This window comes from Eptatretus burgeri, chromosome 18, assembly GCF_056783735.1.
Source record: "Eptatretus burgeri isolate ZD-2024b chromosome 18, Ebu_testis_v1, whole genome shotgun sequence".
Taxonomy (NCBI): Eukaryota; Metazoa; Chordata; class Myxini; order Myxiniformes; family Myxinidae; genus Eptatretus; species Eptatretus burgeri.
The window spans coordinates 29,565,137-29,584,634 of record NC_140978.1 but is presented as its reverse complement, the minus strand read 5'-3'; the positions used below and the strand labels follow the sequence as shown (position 1 = coordinate 29,584,634).

General features: G+C 44.2%; 1 protein-coding gene across 4 annotated transcripts in view; it reads right to left on the bottom strand.

The window, feature by feature from the left end:
* The window catches only part of CADPS (calcium dependent secretion activator), a 330,035-nt gene that overhangs the window by 47,205 nt on the left and 263,332 nt on the right, over positions 1–19,498 (bottom strand). For 3 of the 4 annotated variants that reach the window (XM_085863821.1, XM_085863819.1, XM_085863820.1), the window contains exons 23-27: positions 15,421–15,568; positions 14,301–14,369; positions 12,928–13,011; positions 11,718–11,750; positions 10,479–10,586 (exon numbers count right to left, since the gene is read on the bottom strand). In XM_085863821.1, the coding sequence (XP_085719947.1) occupies positions 10,479–10,586; positions 11,718–11,750; positions 12,928–13,011; positions 14,301–14,369; positions 15,421–15,568 (442 nt within the window). The remainder of the gene's footprint in view (positions 1–10,478; positions 10,587–11,717; positions 11,751–12,927; positions 13,012–14,300; positions 14,370–15,420; positions 15,569–19,498) is intronic. The other variant, XM_085863822.1, reaches the window with a different exon arrangement.

Below are 19,498 nucleotides of genomic sequence, written 5' to 3'. Positions count from 1 at the left end.
GAAATTAAGAGCAGCTTTGGATATAAATTTTATTTAATTATTTGTACAGACCATGGTGGACCAAGACGAGCTGGTTCAGGTTGGGTTTTGAAACAACAATGTCAGAGGAATCCATGGCTCAGGACGACAGTTTTGAGGGAGATCATTCCCTGCAACCATACCCAGAGGTAACGTTGGGGGCAACTGGGACAGCATCGATGCTTGGGGACCCCCGCCATCAAATTTCCCTCACGGAGGACTTCGCGATCCCAATGGGATCCACACCCGATCATAGCAGATCGGCTTTGCCAAAGCCACTGGACACAACCAGTTTATGGAGATAATGAAACAAATTATGGAACAGATGGAACTGGGCCGAAACCAACAGAAGAGTGATACGCAACAGATGAACGGGAATATGCGAAAAACTGGCTGAGGATATGCGAGTAATGGGAGAATGAATTCGGGAGGAAATGAAGGTGGGTCAGGAGGAGCTGAACAGGAGCTGACAGAGGTAAAGGGCGAGATGCAAAACATGGACCGGAGGATAGCACAGGATGTCAGGACAGTACGTGAGGAAATGAATGGGGCAAAAGAGAATGTGGAAGGTGTTTGGACCATAAGGAAGAAGTGACAAATAAAATAATGGTGGTTAAGAGAGAAGTAGATAAACTCGGACAGGGGATGACGGAAATAATGATAGGACGACGACAATTGGAAGTAGAGATTGGGGAAAACACGAACGTGAAACAAAATTTAAAACAAGGCCAGCTTGAAAAAAGGGGGGAATTGGGGGCCATAAAGGATGAATTAAATGAGGTAACAGAGACACATAATGAGATGGAATGGGTGAAGGACGAATTACATAAGGTAAAAGAGGAGCAAATACAAATAGAAGAAGAGGCAAAAGACGTTAAGATTGAGCTTGTTGAATGTCTTGAGACCCGATGTGTCAGGATAACCTCCTTCAGGAAGAAGGGGAGAGCATATGCTCCCTCGAAGCAGACCATGACCAGATGAGGCCAGTAAGGCTGTGCAAGGTGGAAAGGGTGCATGATGCGAGGATAAAAAGGAAAGGGTGCATGATTTGACTGTCAGGTCAGGTTCGATCTGTGACCTGCTACAGGTACCATGTAAACCTGTACTAACCTGTTCCATGGTCGGGTTGTCGGCGACTAAACCGTCTCACCCACCAGGTTTTCTGGTGAGGAGGGTGTTTGGATATGGACACCCAGCAGGATTAAAAACAAAACCTGTCAAAGGGCGGAGGAGCTCCTTGTGAGCCAACGGCCATCCATATCTAGTGCCCAACTGTGTCTGCGGACATCCTCCTGCAGTTGGGTCACTTCTTATTAGGAGGTTGGTGGCAGGATTTGCACTCCGGCCACCGTAAAACCCTTCATTCCGCAAAACGCAAAAACGCAAAAAAATCTGAAAACCCACTCCGTGGGAGTACCTCCTGTGCAGCTTCCCTTCGCAGGGCAGCTCACCGGATGACGGGATTGGGGCAAAGCCTTCGGGACCCCCAATCTTTGATAGGAGGGAAACCACGGGGTAACATCCCTGGGTCAGATTGCGGGAGAGTGTGTCGGAGTGGTGCTGAGGTGTCGTCCACCAGACGGCGGTCTCCTTGGGTTAACCTGAGGCGGTCCCTTCGGGTGGGTGCCTGGAATGTCCTATCCCTAAGAGAGGATGATCACCTGTCTCTGTTATAATCTGAGCTCAAGCGTTTGGACATCGGGATTGCAGCTCTCTCTGAGGTTCGGAGACCGGATTGCGGCGAGATAATGGTGGGTGGTTACACCTACTATTGGTCTGGTCGCTCTGATGGTTACCATACCCAAGGAGTTGCTGTAGCTGTGTCCAATAAGCTGACCCCAATGATAATTGAGGTAACACCGGTCAACGAGCGTATTATGAGATTAAGGATTCGTCACTCCTTAGGTGTCATTTCCCTGGTCTCTGTTTATGCTCCGACTGAGGCGAGTGATCTCACCGTGAAGGATGCATTCTATGCCACACTCGAGTCTGTGGTTGATCAGTGCCCCAGACGAGATACACTTCTAGTCTTGGGGGATTTCAATGCATCGACTGGAACTGATAGGGACGGTTATGAGGTGTGTGTTGGTCCCCATGGGTCAGGAACTATGAACCAGAATAGCACTAAGTTCCTTGACTTTGCAAGAAGTCATGGACTTAGGGTGGCTGGTTCATGGTTTCAGCGCCCACAAGCTCATTGCTGGACTTGGTATTCCAACGCTGGCGGTGTGGCAAAGGAGATTGACCATGTCCTCATTGACGGTCGCTGGAGGATGATCCAGAACTGCAGGGTCTACCGGAGTGCTCAGTTCCTCAATACTGACCACAGGCTTGTTGTAGCAACTCTAAAGCTGCACCTTAAATCCTGGAGAATGGTACCATCCCAGCCGAGGCTGGATGTTACCAAGCTCAGGGATGAGAGAGTAGCTGAGGAGTTTGCGAACAGGCTGAGTGGACACTTGGGGGGTCTGGGTGCTTTGGGGGGTCCTGAAGAGTTGTGGAACATCTTCAAGACCACCGTCCTTGATGTTGCCGGTGGATGCCTTGGAGCTCACCGCAGGGCAAAGAAGAATTTTGTCTCTCAAGGGACACTGGATACCATTGAGCAGAGTTGCAGGGCCAGGCTGAATGGCAGAGCTGAACTGTTCAGGGAGCTGAGGCGTAAAACTGTACGTGAACTGAGGGTGGACAAGGAGGCCTATGTGCGAGGAATCTGTGAGGGGGTAGAGCATCACCTGTGGACAGGTGATTCTCGTCCCGCTTACAGGGGAATTCGCGCATTACGTTCATCCAAGCCCATCCCTCGGAGCACTACAGTTCGAGCAGAGAGTGGTAGGCTCTTGACAGAGGAGTCTGAAGTGAAGGCCCGCTGGGCCGGTTACTTTGAGCGGATGCACCAGGCTGATCCCCCAACTGTCGAGTTGGACGTCAAGGGTGTTACAATCCCTGTTGCTGACCCTCAAATCAACTGTGGTCCACCTACACTTGTGGAAACACGGGCTGCGGTGAACCAGTTGAAATGGGGCAAAGCTCCAGGGATCTGTGGCATCCATGCCGAACTTCTCAAGGCTGGTGGAAATGCTGCACTCGTGTCGTTGCATGCAGTTTTGTGCTCTGCCTGGAACACAGGCATCATCCCAACTGACTGGAAGAGGGGCCTTGTTGTCCCTCTCTGGAAAGGGAAGGGTGATCGCCAAGACTGCAACAACTACCGAGGGGTGACGCTGCTCTCAGTGCCGGGCAAGGTCTTTGCTCGGATAATTCTCGAGAGGGTTCGCCACCATCTGCTTGAGCACCAGCGTCCAGAGCAGTCAGGCTTTACACCAAAGAGGTCAATGATTGACCGTATCCTTGCACTTCGTGTCCTCACCGAACGCAGACGAGAGTTTCGGCAGGGGCTGCTTGCAGCCTATGTTGATCTCTGTAAAGCGTTCGATTCAGTGAATCGGGATGTCCTCTGGAGGATTCTTGGTCTTCGTGGGGTGCCACCAAAACTGATCGATCTGATGTCTGAACTCTACTCTGGTACTGAGAGTGCTGTGAAGTGTGGTGGTACCATCTCTGACTTATTTCCAGTTGTTACTGGAGTTCGTCAGGGATGTGTACTTGCCCCCACACTTTTCAGCACTTGTATGGACTGGAGTCTAGGGAGGATGTCTGAGAGATCAAGTTGCGGTGCGTCATTTGGGAATGTCAAGATCTCGGACCTTGACTTTGCAGATGATGCAGTCATCTTTGCGGAGACTTTAGACATCCTCTTAGGGGCCCTCGAGGTGCTGAATGAGGAGTCGGAGCCATTGGGATTACGGGTTTCTTGGGTCAAAACTAAGATCCAGGCTTTCGGTGACATCTTGGATGCTGCTGTCCTGTCTGTGTCTGTTTGTGGTGAGGATGTTGAGGTCGTGGAGAGATTCACTTACCTTGGCAGTGATATTCATGTCTCTGCTGGCTGCGAGTCAGAGGTCAATAGACGTCTGGGTCGGGCCTGGGGAGTCATGGATTCACAGGATCATGGGGTGTGGCGCTGCCGGTACCTGTGCGGGAGGACGAAAGTCCGAGTCTTCAGGTCCTTGGTACTTCCAGTCTTGCTCTATGGGTGCGAGACTTGGACTCTGACCAAGGATCTGAGACGGAGACTTAATTCCTTTGGTACCAGGTCTCTTTGGAGAATCCTTGGCTATCGTTGGTCGGATTTTGTGTCCAACGAGCGGTTGCTGAGAGAGACTCGGATGAGATTTGTTACCTGCATAGTCCGTGAGCGTCAGTTGCGGCTGTATGGACATGTGGCTCGTTTTCCTGACTCTGATCCTGCTCACCAGATTCTCTCAGCGAGGGAGTCTCATGAGTGGAGGAGGCCAGTGGGTCGACCACGTGCCTCATGGTTGCAACAGGTTGACCATCATCTCAAGGAGATGGGGATGGGCCTGGCATCTGCCTGGGGGATGGCCAGACGGAGGCCCCTGGAGTACCGGCGGAAAGTGGACGCAGCGACGTGCTGTTCTGGCACATGCTCCCATACCTGACCTGATCTGATGCAAAAGGGTACATGCCAAGTTTTTTGGGGGGTAGAAGCTCCTGAGTGTCTTGGGCTAACACAAGCCCCCAGTACGATTGTGCCAGAGTGTGTGCAGATCGCGAGTAACATGGCATGGATGATTGCGCCAGAGAGTGCGAGGCACGCAGGCATAGATTATACCCCTTCGCACCATCCATCCCTTCACTGTTCCGAGGCCGCTAGACTCATCGAGAAAATGTTGAGGCCTGTGGGAGTTATCCTGAGGCTGCATTGGGCCTCTTGACAGGTTTACTTGTTTCTTTCTCGATCCTCTCGAAAAGGGACCTTGGGGATTGGGAACAGATGGTTAGATCAGGTCAGCCTAACAAAGACGATAAGAGACTTAGGGACACACATTTAAAAAAAAAAATCTAAATCCAATTACTTTGTTCCAACCTAATGGGGTGGGTATGGACAAGGACAGGCATAGGCAATAGCATTGTGGGGTGGGAGACCATAGGGTAAGACCGAACCCATCTTTGGACTGGACAACACCACCACACTCCCTCCACAACCACAGAAGACCACAACGAGGCCGATCAGTTTCACATGCTGATCTACTGCAACTTACCTGGTCTGCCTTTGCTTTGAGTCCACTTGCCATGCCTTGCCTATGCCTTTATTTGCCTTGACCCGACTTTCATGCCTTGCCATATCATCGCTGAACCTTGCCATGTATCCCAGGACCATCTGTTTGTGGAAGTGTTTGCAGGGACTGCCATGCAGGCAGCCACATTACCGGGGACTGTATTTGGACAGGGCGGACCTCTTTATTGATAAAGGCCAGTTGTAATGGACTGTGAGATGTCATGTGGCCTGCCGTGTTCGGGTGAGTTGTCTCCAGCAGCCAGGAAAAAAAACCCCAAAAAACAAAGGACCATTTAGGGCCCTGAATACACCAGGCTGTGTGAACACCTGCTGCTGCAGTCATCCGCAAATTCATTTGCTGTGTTTTCTTCCCTTGAGTTACAGGTACTGGGCCATGGGTAATGTAAATATGAGAAATGTATTTTGTTATAACCCACCTACTTGTTTAGTTCAATTATGGAAATGTAGCATAAGGATGTCTGTACGAGTCTGTAGAAAAAGAAAATTTTGCCGGGATTCTATTGTAGCGTAAATGCATCACTGTATGGGCAGGATTCTTTGCAAAATATCATGTGGATCGAATCATATTGCATTTGCAACCCCAATTTTGGCTTGTTGGAGGTCATCGATTATGATATTTCAAGGTACCATCAAGTTTCCAAGGTACCTCAAAACCAACTGTAACAAGGTGCATGATGGAGTGAACTCACCATGCTATGTTTGAGGAGGAATATCTGGAAAACTACAATGAAAAGGGATAATAATTAAAAGAACATATTTGGAACTTTAGCACACTACCAAAGGTCAGATAATCTATATAGCGCATCACAGCGAATGAATGTGAAATTGAACACAAACAATGAATAAAAGGGTCCACCCAGCACAGCATGGTCAACTCACCTCTTCATATAATTCACTCATCTGTTGCAGACTTTTCAAAAAAGGAAATAAAAAAGTAAGGAGTCATAATACACAGTCTTCAGTTTGAAGTGAACTGTTGGGGGGGAGGGGGTAGAGGGGCTGATAAGTGTCAAATAACACTTTCAATCCAAGTCATGTTGGAAGCTTTGGGCTGTATTGTTAGAATTTCCAGGAGCTTTGGAGCAATCCAAATAGCCTGATCGGATATGGAACCATTGCAGCTTTGTTTCGAGGCAGTGTACTGTTCCAGAGCATAGATTATTAGCGCCATTTAATGTTATGGAGAATCCCGGTGAAGAATTCCTATTCCCAGTGGAACATGAAAAACAGGAGAATTCCAGGGGTAGGTATCCAGTGGCAGGTATGCATTCCTGGTGAGCCCAGTCAGAACATTGCAGTGGAAAATGGACCAACTTAAAGTAGAAAGCTGACATTCATGGCCAGGGCACTAACAGGTTTAATAAAGGTTTTAGAAAGTCTTCATAATTTTAATATCAACCTCAGTGATCAACACATGACAGGGCTGGATGTTTTACCAAATAGAGCTTGACTTTTAAAGAATGTCTGGCAGGAATAAAGTAGCAAACCACATGAAAGAGAGAAGAAAAGTAGCAAGAATATTATTTGTTAGAATACATTTCAGAAAATGACAAGAAAAATTAAGAGGATAGGTTTGTTGGAAGGAATGGAAGGATGGAGAGATATTGCGGACAGAAGAGTGGAGGTGGAGAGAATGGCAGGACTTGGAAAATGAGAAGTCAGATTGAGAGGAAAGAAGGAACAGCTGTGGCAGACAGGAAAGAGGAATAAAAAGGAAAGGGTGTGAAGGAAGTCAGAGACAATGACTGGAGTGAGGAAAAGATGGAGTGAAGAATTGAGGGAGAGAGAGGGCAGGAAGGAGACAGGCCACGGCTAGGAAGTGCACATGGAGAGGTCCCTCGATCGAAACCCTCACACCTCCCGAACGCCCAAACTCTGCCTCCAAGCATTAGCCGTGGGGATGCCAGCCAAGCCCTTTAACATCTGGAAATAATACGAGTGGCTTAAGAATCGGAAAGTGCCCAATATGCTGGGCAAGAACACTGAGGTGGGTGTATCAGTGTGCTCGACACGCTAATATAGGCTCATTCCGTGTCATTTCAGCCGGGGGTTGCGGTGACCCCCTCAGATTTTTCTGAAAAAAATTCTCAAAGCTTCCTTAACATATATGAGGAAGGTTTTTCAAGTTATAGCTCAAAATTCCAAGTAGTGTCCGAGATATGGCCCTACAAGCACCCTCGGGGTGTTTCAATTCTGGCAGTCGCGAGTTGCAGATTTGTATCTGAAGCATTTTTGGAGGGCTCTAAATTCCAGTTTTACAAACAGAGTTGTAAAAATTCACACAAATGGTGCCTATTAGTGAGGCTTTCAGAATCTGACATAAAAAATGTTCTACTTAAAATAAATTTTAAGATAAGTACTCTCAAAAGTAGTGATTTGTAACATGGTCAAAAAATATTGAGTTTTCAAATTGCTGCCAACAGTCAGTTTATTCATCATGAAGAATTTTGTTGCCTGATTTACATAATCTAGTGACTGGATCATTTACACAAGAAAACTGAAACCTTTTGGAGCAAAATATTGGGTGCTATAGGTGTCTGAACTTTGCTCCAGACCCCAACGACACTGAAATTTACCCCGGTTTTACCCCAAGTGTTCACCATGTTGACAGTTACACAGCTCTTTTAAATTTTTGTCACTTAAAGACACATACATAGACAAACTGTGGTAGAAAATTCAAGAGTTGTTCTCAATCCCTTGTATTTTTAAACGATTTTTAAAAAGGCCCACTATTTAAAAAAAATATGTTTGATGAAAGATGTAGAATAAAAGCAGGAGGTGTGCTTTTGAAGTGGAAGCCATGCCAAACATTCATAAGTTGGCACCACAATGATCAAATTGTTGTGTTTTTTGGTCAGTACAAGTATGTGGTTACTTTAATTTGGCTCACATTTTTTTAACAGGATATTTTAGTTTAAGGCCGCCGCCAATATCAACCACAAATTAAGACATAATGTGATCATAATAATCACTATTATAAATATCATTTCCATGTCTAATTGTTTATATACTTCGTGTATATTGTACGAAAGTCTACATCCATTTGTAAATGTAGGTACAATATCTGATTGAACTTTTTTTTTTTTTTTCATAATTTCATATCAAATTGTTTGGACAAATAGACTTGGATCCATTGTACAAAGTGAACAGTGATTAGTTTTATAATTGCCAGGATATAATAAAATGTAACAATGAGCATTGGCAGTTACTACAGGGGTGTGTATTATGTTAAAGCCTAAATAAGATGGAGTTGTGCTCCATGCCTAACTTTGGAAATGATTTTGGTACACTTTTTTAAGCTTTACTAAACTGATTTATATATTGTCAGATTCCACTTCAGTCATACTTCCTTACAATATCTATATTTTTTCAATAAGTTTGCTAGTAAAAACATTTATTTAAAAAAAAAGTAGCTTTTGGGACTGCAGAATCATGAGAAATTGATGCATTTAAAAAAAAAATTCGTTTAAAAATAGAAAGGATTGCGAACAACTCTTGAATTTTCTACCACAGTTTGCCTATGGATGTGTCTTTAAGTGACAAAAATTTAAAAGAGCTGTGTAACTGTCAACATGGTGAACACGGGGTAAAACAGGGGTACATTTCAGTGTCGTTGAGTCTGGAGCAAAGTTCAGACACCGATAGCACCCAAGATTTTGCTCCAAAAGGTTTCAGTTTTCTTGTGTAAATGATACAGTCACTAGATTATGCAAATCAGGCAACAAAATTCTTCATGATAAATAAACCGACTGTTGGCAGCAATTTGAAAACAAATTTTTTTGACTGCATGTTACAAATCACTACTTTTGAGAGTACTTATCTTAAAAAGTATTTTAAGTAGAACATTTTTGATGTAAGATTCTGAAAGCCTCACCAATAGGCACCATTTGTGTGAATTTTCAGAACTCTGTTTGTAAAACTCTGGAATTTGGAGCCCTCCAAAAATGCTTCAGATACAAATCTGCAACTCGCAACTGCCAGAATTGAAACACCCCTAGGGTGATTGTAGGGCGATATCTCGGACACTACTTGGAATTTTGAGCTATAACTTGGCAAACCTTCCTCATATATGTTACGGTAGCTTTGAGAACTTTTTCAGGAAAATCTGAGGGGGTCACCGCAGATTTTTTTTTTTTGGCTGATTTGACACGGAATGACCCTATATCCTCTTTAGACTTCACCATCTTTCCTGGATAGCACCAATTAGCAAACTTGTTTGTTCTTAATCACATGACCAAAACACTTGTTAAACTCCGTGTTTGACGTTTTCTATCCTGAAATTATCAAGAAAAAAAACATTCCGCTTAAACACTGCGAAACATTATCTCCAGAGGAATAATTTGCCTGTAATTGGTTATCGCTAAATATTTTGTCGTTCACATTGACATTCGGGAACAAACCGACCTGAAGCCACCAATTTCCAGATTGGGCTGTTCATCAAATCCATCTCAAAGCAATTGAAACCCAAAGCATGGGATATGCATCATGCAGCATGGCCAATAAACATTATGGCATTTATTATCTGAGGGGAGGAAAGGAAGGCAAAAGTGAAGCAACAGAGAAAGCACATCGTGAGCCATCGATCACAAAGAGTTGCATAGTCTGTGGTCCAGATAAAGGCAAATGCTTCAGTCAAGGATGAGGACAGGGGAAAGGGGGGCCAGTTGAAAATTCAGCAAAGAATGATCCGTGTAGCTTGAGGTATGGATGCGGAGAAGTGGTGAAGCATTGCTGACGAGACTGTCTCAGACGGGACAGGACGGAACAGGACGGAACGACAGTGAATGGCTCAAGTTAAAGGCCAAAGACAGCAAAACAAAAGAAGGAACAAAGACTGGAGTGCATCAAAGAACTAAGGCCTGAAAATTTCGAAAAGATAAGAGATTTATCGAATTGGGTCCACTTTGATCAAACTGTTTTTGTTGTTTAACTCTAAAAAAAGGACACAACTGTCACTGAAAAAGTGATGAAACAGCACAGCCAATTAGGCCAAGTATATAAAATTAGCCCAATGCAATGTTACTACATCATAAAGTTGTTACTGGAGAGCAAAGATCTCAAATGAGATCTCGGCGCAAAGTAGTCAGTGCAGCAAAATTGCATCATTTGAGTGACACACAGGATGTAGAGACAAGCACATTGACACACAAGAGCCCCTGCCGAATCGTGCTGTTCCCCATGTCGGATGCTAGAGAATCAGACAGCGTAAGGTCGTGGCAAAGAGGGTAAGGTCGTGGCAAAGAAGGGAGGCATGGAAAAGCGCTCCTTTTGCTCACGATAGAAAAAAAAAACTTACGTCAAAGAGCCTCTCTATGTACATTTCCTCGGTGACTCGCTCACGTAGCACGTCCTGATTGGCCCGTACGAAGGTGATGTAGGCATCCGCCACATCGGAGCCTGGCTTCTATTAGCCAATGGCGGCAGAAGCCCCCATGTCGTTGTGATGACATCACAGTTGATGGCAAGGCGATCGAGTCATAAAGGTCACGGCGTCGTGCAGGATTGTTGTTGGTGATATGTTATGGTGAAGAAGGGGTCATATTATTCAAGTAAAAATGTTATTCAAGAGATACCATCATCAGTATATAACAACAACAATGGGATGACATAAACAAGAGCAAATTTATATCAATGCAATCATCGTAATGGCACACTTGATTGTTGGAAGTTCAGCGTGATGGTTTTTCAAGTCTTGCATGACATCACTAGGCTGGCAAGATTGCCTAAACCCATAGAAGTAGGCACACTCCCTTCGAAGCTGTGTACTCTGGATTTGAGTCTCGACCCAGCTACAAACTGTCATCCTCGTGTTTCACAGGCAGGGCGAGGCATCAATGTGTGTGTCGTCCCCCGGATGGATGTTAAACTGGGCGTCCCGTATTCCAGCATGAGTTGGTGGATGTGAAAGATCACGTGGTGCCCTTCGCTAAGAGTAGGCGAGTTATCACGAGCACCATGAACAAATTACAAATTGTTGCTCTAACGTGTAGTGGGCATTGCATTAGTGGCACAGCTACACCCTCAGGCAATGATACTCCTTGCAGCCTTGTTCTGCATATGAAAGAAGATGACATCGCCATTTGTTATCAATTGCTAGGTACATTGGTCGATGGATTTCTGGGGTAATTTGCTGACAATTAGTTGTTTTTCAATGACAACAATATGATAACCCACCTCATATTTATAACAATGCCCCATATACAATTTTTTCGACAAAGTTTTTTTTTATAAGTGGGGAGTGAATTAGGCATTGGAATGGAAATAGCAATTTGAACAGTTTGGGTCATCCCGTTAGGTCAAAGTTCAAATGACAATCAAAAATATGTTCCTCCTGAAGTACATAACATCATAACCAATCTATCTCTCACACCTGGGGAGCACTGTTACATATCAGGAATCTTCCGCTTAAACTCTCGAGGAAAATCACAAGCATTTGTACTGCATGCCAATCCAGGCAGATTAAAAACTAAACCGCCAACCAAGAGCATTTTATTACAAGACGTGAAGAGAGCAGAGAAAGCTGTTTTAGACTTACGGAGACATCGACGTATTTTGAAGCTGCTTTCACCTGCAAAGGCAACAGAAAACAGACCGAGCATGTCCGTACCGATCTGCAGAGACTTTGCAAAACACCAAACTTTCCGACATCCCGACTAAACCTTGGCCACTTTGGAACTGCTCAGACCTTCCTGTTACTTCACACATGACCAGTGTGTATGTGTGTGTGTGTGTGTGTGTGTGTGTGTGTGTGTGTGTGTGTGTGTGTGTGTGTGTGTGTGTGTGTGTGTGTGTGTGTGTGTGTGTGTGTGTGTGTGATGGGGAGGAGGTATGACACGAGTTGCATTCCATTATTCAATGATTTCCAGCATTCATGATGAGGTTCAATTTCAGCAGATTTGAAATGGATATATCTGGAAATGGATCATTTTCATGGATTTGGGGATTGATGATGTCACATCATATAATAATTCATGTCACATTTCATGGGGGTTTTTTTATCGGTGGCTCGGTTTCTACCAACGGCACGTACCTACCACAAGCAAAAGTAATCGTCATTTACAAAGGGGTCACGAACTAAGGGTAATCATCACAAAGTATGGGTTATACACAAAAAGAGTATGTAAATTACACCCTCCCCACCGCCCCCCCCCCCAAAAAGTTAATAAAGTACACTTTACAGCGATTATACAAAAATAGTTCTGTAAGGTGGGGCGGAGGGGAGGGGGGGGCTTAGAACCATATTAAAAATAGTTACATGTGAAAGAATGCTCTATTAACCCCTTCACTGACACGTAGTATTAATGATAAGTTACATTATGGTAATTCAGCATAACCTTGTACCTTTTTCTTCATCATACCAGAAACTTTATCGTTATTCATAAATATGGCATCAACGTATTTGTCTTGAATTGCACTTCCAACATAATGAGCTACAAAACTTGTGACGTCATTCCCAAGTTAGGGCTTTTATGGTTAACTTTGGCCATGTGTAAACGGGTGAACGGGCAGGCAGCTCGTGAAGTAGCATGACAAGGATATACTTGTTATGGAGTAGTAAAAGGTGTAGACTACAATTGCAAGATATTTTGTATTGTTGATATGCCATTGAATTACAAATCACATTTAATTACACTTAATTACTCTTCATGAACATCAAAGAATGGAGCTGGGGAGGGATTAAGAGCAGTCTTCAGGCAATGAGAAGTCTGAGTTGGAGAGAACAATTTTCTTTGGAAAAGCCTTACAGTGAAGGAGAGGAAGGAAGAGAAGAGGGTTCCCTCGTCGTAACGAGACAACTTGGAAAGCACACCATCGAGAACTCCAACAAACTGCAGTAATACATCCAACATTAGGAACCGCTAACATGATGCATGAGTGCAACATCACAATTCCAACACCACACTGGCTTTACGGAGTATTCATCATTCAATACAAAAAAAAAGAAGAGAAAGATCTTCTCATCCTCAACCCATACCCCCATGTCACATCCATTCCTCTAACCTCCTGCTTCCATTCCTCAGTTTCCACTCAAACGCTTTATACTTTATAGCTTATCTGGAATTTAAATTCCAGATAAGGTATTGTCATCGTGTACTGTCTGTCCATCTCTTATTTCCACTTCTCTGGCCAAACTGCTTGGCTGATCTGAGCCGAAATTTGGCAGCAATGTTCCTATACAGACTGGTAACAGGGATTGCAAACCTCGTTCAAGTCACATGACTCAGTCGGTCAAAATGGCAGACTTTGTAAATTTCTTCAAAGATCTTCTCCAGACCTACCAGTCAGAATGCTACCAAATTTGGATTAGAACATTAGGACAGAGTCCTGACGTTAAATTGTGGAGGTCATCCCGATCACGTGACAGTAAGTGTGTGAAAATGGCCACTTAGTCAATTTTTGGGGAAATAGTGTAAATTCCTTCAAAAATCTTCTTCTCCAAACCCACCAGTCAGAATGCTACCTCGGATCCTGAGTTCAAATCCTGCTTGTCTGTTGAATTTAAACCAGGTGGGGTTGACTGTCGATCATCCTTCTGAGGTCGGCAAAATGAGTGCCAGCTTACTGGTATCCTGTGTCGGAGTGGTGACCCATCCAGGATTGTACCCAATAGCCAAGGAGACTGCTAAGGCTGCACCAATGCTCTGCACGGAGTATGATCCCAATGGATGGATTCATGTACCATGCTCTGTACAGAGTGCCAGTTCTGCCATTCGAAGCACTTTATAGGCTAGGGTTACAATCCTGAATGGGTGGCCACTTCAGCACAGATAACTACTCATAATTGTATTATAATATACTAGAACATTATAATAAAATTACCAGCAGTTTGTGTCATTGTTATAAAATAATAAGACTTTTGATCTAAAAAAATTGTTTATATAAAATTCCATTTATCAGGTCCAAATTAAACGGACGTTGTTTGATGTCATGCTAAGTCCTGAAGAGGTCTTCTTGATGACTGAAGTCCATCAGACTCTGTCCTGGCAGGCGATTGTTTTTGAGGTTGGCACGGAATTTTATGATAGGTTCACACTCAACGTGTCTCGATCCCCCAGCGGCTCTTGCGAAACCCGAATGTGTGGAGTCACTGCCAAAAGAGCGTTATCCAGTAACGTACCTTCGCAACCAGCAGCGAAATCATCTCTTTTAGTGCATCTTCTATGAGTTTCTCAAACTTCTCTTGTTGCTGTGGGAAGGAAAGGTGTATTTGGCTGAGGATTAAAATAACTAATTGTATACTCTAAAGTAGTCCTGCATTAGAGAGGGAGTAAACTGCATCAGGATTTGAATAACATGCTTAAGTGAATGAGTTCTGATTGGAAAGAACTGAATACACCATCTGAAGGGAATAGATACAACGATGTAAAGACATGGATATGCTTACAAAGGGAATGAGTGCTGATTGTTGAATGTCGAGAAATGGATAAGCTGCCTAAGGGCATGTGTACTTAATATAAAGAACTTCTTCTTCATTCATATACAGCACAAGGCTGCGGGGCAGCATCTTTGGCTGAGGGCGGGGCTGCGCCTCTGATGCAATGCCCTCTGCTGGTTAGGGCAGGAATTTGGAATTTGGCCACGGTGCCGGCGATAGCTCGCATACTCTTTGCGAAGGACACCATGGGATCTTTAACATCCACCAACCAATGCTGCCAGGCATGACGCCTGCTTAATGTCCATCTGAGGGACAGCACACACATTGACGAATCACTCTGCCTGTGAAACACTGCGATGACAGTTTATAGCAAAGTTGCGATTCAAACCCAGGCTAGACAGCTGAGAAGTGAGTGTGCGTACCTCAAAGCCATCCTGTGAGCCGATATAAAGAACTGAGTAGGCTATTTAAGGGAATGGATACTTAATGTAAAGAACGGCATAAGAATTCTGAGGGAATGGGTGCTTACTGTCGAGAAATGGGTAAGTTGTTTCAAAAAAATGGTGGCTGAGTGTAAGTAAAGGGATAAGCTGCCGAAGGAAACAGGTAAAATATCTAAATGAGTGAATAAGCTGCATTCAATTGGTTCAAGTCTTCCACCAGGAGCACATGCAGGCTGGTAAAAGGAATGATAAGCTTCAGCGATGACAAGGTACAAGTTACGTTAAGACTTTTACACAGCATAAAGGATATGAAAGAGAACCTTGGTGAGTGTATCTGATTCTTCTCCTATGCAAAGTGAGTTAGAACAAGCCATTGCAACTCATTTTGTAGAAAAGGCACGTTAGGAACAGGAAATGACCTCTTTTCCACGGTCCTGCCTGCAAAGCTTGATCGCCTGTGCCTTGGCCTCCACAAGTACGTTGAACATGGTACAGACATAGGGTGACACACGGAAATCCGTGGACCGTGTTGTCTTCGATAGTCTGGACTCGAACGAAGTTCGTGTTCTGCAGGGGAAGCAACAATGAAGAATATTCAACTTCTCATCTATAAACAATGGTCCTGACACATCAATGGGAGACAAGAATGACATAGCCATTTATTGATAAGCTGCACAGTCTTCTGCAGGACTCCAGCCGATTCTGGAGCAATCATGAGGCTGGCAAATTATGTCTCACTAAGGATTACCTTCTTATATATTTGAATAAACCCATCAGGACTCACATGAAGATATGACAAAGAGCTGATACTCTAGGTCCCCCAACCTTTGGGTGGTTTGAGGAATAGATATGTGTAATATGAAAGCTAAATCTTGAATGGTTTTTGTAAAATTGCGTATACAAGCTAAGTTACCGAGATGGCTGATATGGCAATACAATTCAGCCCATCACAGCTGTGATCTAATCAGTTTAAGGTAATGTCATGAGGAATAGATATCTGCATTTTAAAAGCTAAATGTTCTTCAGTTTTTGAAATATCACATACACAAGCCAAGTTACCCAAACTGTTTCCATGGCAACGTAATTCAGCCAATTACCATATTTAGGTTTGGTTAATATGATTCAGTTATTTGTATGCAGCCTATGGCTGCTTGGCTGCATCATTCTCTGGGGGCACACTTGTGTCACTGATGCCCCATGTTACCAGTAAGCTGGTAGTCATTTTGCCAACCTCAGAAGGATGACAGGCTGAGTCAATGCACCTGATGATAATTCAACAAGATAAAAGACTTGAACTTAAGACCCTAACATCTTCAGCCAGCTACCTCAACCATAAATCCTCAGATTCTGCAACTGGTCCAGACACCATCAGCTTACGTGCCTGAAAAACCTGCTCCTCTGCTCTTGCTCACCCTCTGTCTGTTCCATTCACCCTCTTATTTGCTCAAGGTCATCTGCCACCTGCTTGGAAATCAGCAAACATTACTACCCTGCATAAAAAGGTGCAAAAAAAGATCCCTGCAACTACAGACCAATCAGCCTTCTCCCAATCATCAGCAAGGTTATGGAATCCATCATCGCTTCAGACATTAAATCCTTCCTCTTCTCTAATAGCTTGATTTCTGATCATCAATTTGTTTTCAGACCAGGTCACTCTACCCTGGATATGCTGCTTCTGCTCTCCCAACAATAGATGGAGGTCCTCAAAGCCAAACATGAAATCAGAGCCGTATCCCAAGACATATTGCGTGCTTTTGACATGGTCTGGCACCCTGCCCTGCTCAACAAACCCTCTTCCTATGGTATCCAAGGCCATCTCCACTCATGGCTTGCAGATGTCCTCTCGTGTTGCAGTCACCGTGTGGCCTTAAATGGAGTTCTCTCGTCCCCTCTTCCTGTCCAGGATGGAGTTCCTCAAGGTAGCGTTCCTGGCCCTGTTCTTTTTATGGTTTTTACAAATGATCTCTCCGACTCTCTGGAAAATCCTCTTTATCTCTTTGCTGATGACTCCACCCTCTGCCGTACCATCTGTCATTCCTCAGACCGGCAAGCAGCAGCTTCTTCGCTCAATGCAGATCTGGGAAAAATCACAAACTGGTCCAACACGTGGAACATGTCTTTCAATCTGGACAAATCTCACACTCTCACTGCCTCTACAAATGGACGGTTTGGACCCCCCCCCCCATCTACTTTCACAACATTCATCTGGAAGAAGTCCTTTCTTTCAAGCTTTTGGGTCTCACTATCTGCCGTGATCTTTCCCGGGAAAGACAGATTTCAAACCTCGCCTCCAAAGCCAGTCGCTGACTGGGAATCCTCCGTCATGCAAAGTCCTTCCTCGGCCAACCTGAACTCCTGACCACTTACAAAGCTTTCGTCTGCAGCCTGATGGAGTACTGCTCTCCCCTCTGAGCTGGTGCTCCTCTCTCCCACCTTTCTCGGCTTCACGCTGCAGAAACCAAAGCATTTCGGATCATTGGCATCTCCCGCAATGAGGCTGAGTCTTTGGGCCTCTCATTCTCTCACCACAGGCAGGTCGGTGGTCTTTCTGTCTTCTGCCGTTTCCTCTCCAGTCTTGCCCCACCCGCTCTGCCTGTGATTTGTCTCCACCAAATTTCCGCAGGGCGCTCAAGGTCCACCAACAACCCCCTTCTGGTAAAACTACTAAAATCACGAATCACTGCTCACCTTCATTCTTTCATTCCTCTTTTTCCAGCTTTTGGAATAAACTCCCTCACTCTGTTCCATCCCATTCTTCCCTCCAGGCCTTCGAAACTGCTGTTCACCACCACCTCTTATCGTCCCCATCCAAATCCTCGATCATTTCTACCCCCGTTAATCCACCCCAAACCCACCTCCTTCAAATTCCCTGCTTTCCTTCCTGGAAGTCCCTGTAATGTCCATCTTGTATACCCCATGTTCCCCGCCCTATCCCTCTCCCTTCCATAGATCTCCTAATGTCTCTGTTCCCCACTGTTTTGTCTTCCCACTCCCACCCCTCTTGTCTCATGCCCCCCGTGCTGTGCATTGTATGTTGGCTCTCATACGAGCCTCGACATTGTATACAAAAAAAGCCAACACGAGGTTTCGATAATATAATGAGGAATAGATAACTGCAATATGAAAGTTAAATGTTCAACGGTTTTGAAATATCAAGTACACAAAAGTACATGGACAGATGATCAGTCAATCGGTCGGGTGGTCGGTCGGACTGATGTCATTTTAATGTCCCCCGCCCTCCGACAAGGTTGGATATATATATATATATATATATATATATATATATATATATATATATATATATATATATATATATATATATATATATATATATATATATATATATATATACTCATATATAACAAAAATATAATCCTTCATATCAGAGAAAGTGGGAAAGCAAAATGGAATCTCCGAATGAAATATTCTCTGACATTCTGCATATTCGAAAAAAAGAGGTCGAGTTTAAACCAAGGCGTGGGTGATAAACGCCACTTTACTGTGAACCGAGCACCCAGAGGTGTAATCAATTTATTTCATTTCATTTGGTGGCATGGCCACCTCAGGTTAAAATTCACTAAATATTTACTCACAATTGTCTGACCGGCGGATAATATATTTCCTCTTTTTTTCGAAAATTCCAAATATGTTCTTCAATTCCATATCACACAGCTTACCAATAATATCTCCTGAAATGAAATAAAATCAATAATCAAATATTTCACACATTTGGATTCTATGCATCATAACAAATGTGGGCTTGAGGTCACATGGAACCCTCCCCTCTCCTGTGTCCACCTAATGAAGTCATCCCAAAATGAGAGCTCTCGAATATGGAAGTTTTCGGATGATAAATATATAGCCATGTCACCATGCACTCTCAATAGCCCTTCATTGTGGCTTTGAATGTGTAGACTTGTCAATAGGCTCGTGTACCACTGTGTCTTCGAGGCTATTTGGAACTGGGCAGGGCTGCGTGAAGTTGTGTTCACACACAATCCGATCGGTCAAGGAATGGGACATTGAGTGGCGAGTGTCACCCGGTCGAATACTACAGCTGTTGTGGCCAATTCAGGGTGTGTAGAAGTGGCTCTTCAATGTCATCATGAAGACGTCATCACGCAATTTGATTTTGGAGGGGAATGAGAAAAAACAAAAACGCGCACATTCCTGAATCTGTGCAGGCTAAGAGTTTGTCTCATAGCTCACCAACCATGGAAGTGCAGCTATTTCCTTTGCTCTGTTTGGCCGAATCTGTTCAGTGTCAGTTAAGTAGTCCGTGACGTCACATGTATAAAAATAGTGTGTTATATTATTTATTGGCAGTCGGATATGATGTGAATGCCAAACAGCCGTTCACGATCACTGCTGGTCAAGAAACAAGTGGCCTCGAAGATGTGATGTAAACGAGCCCTTTAACTTCTCAGTCAACTGAATAATGAGCTGAGAATACAACCAAAGCTGAAGAAACACAAGGGGATGTTTGGGGAAATAAGT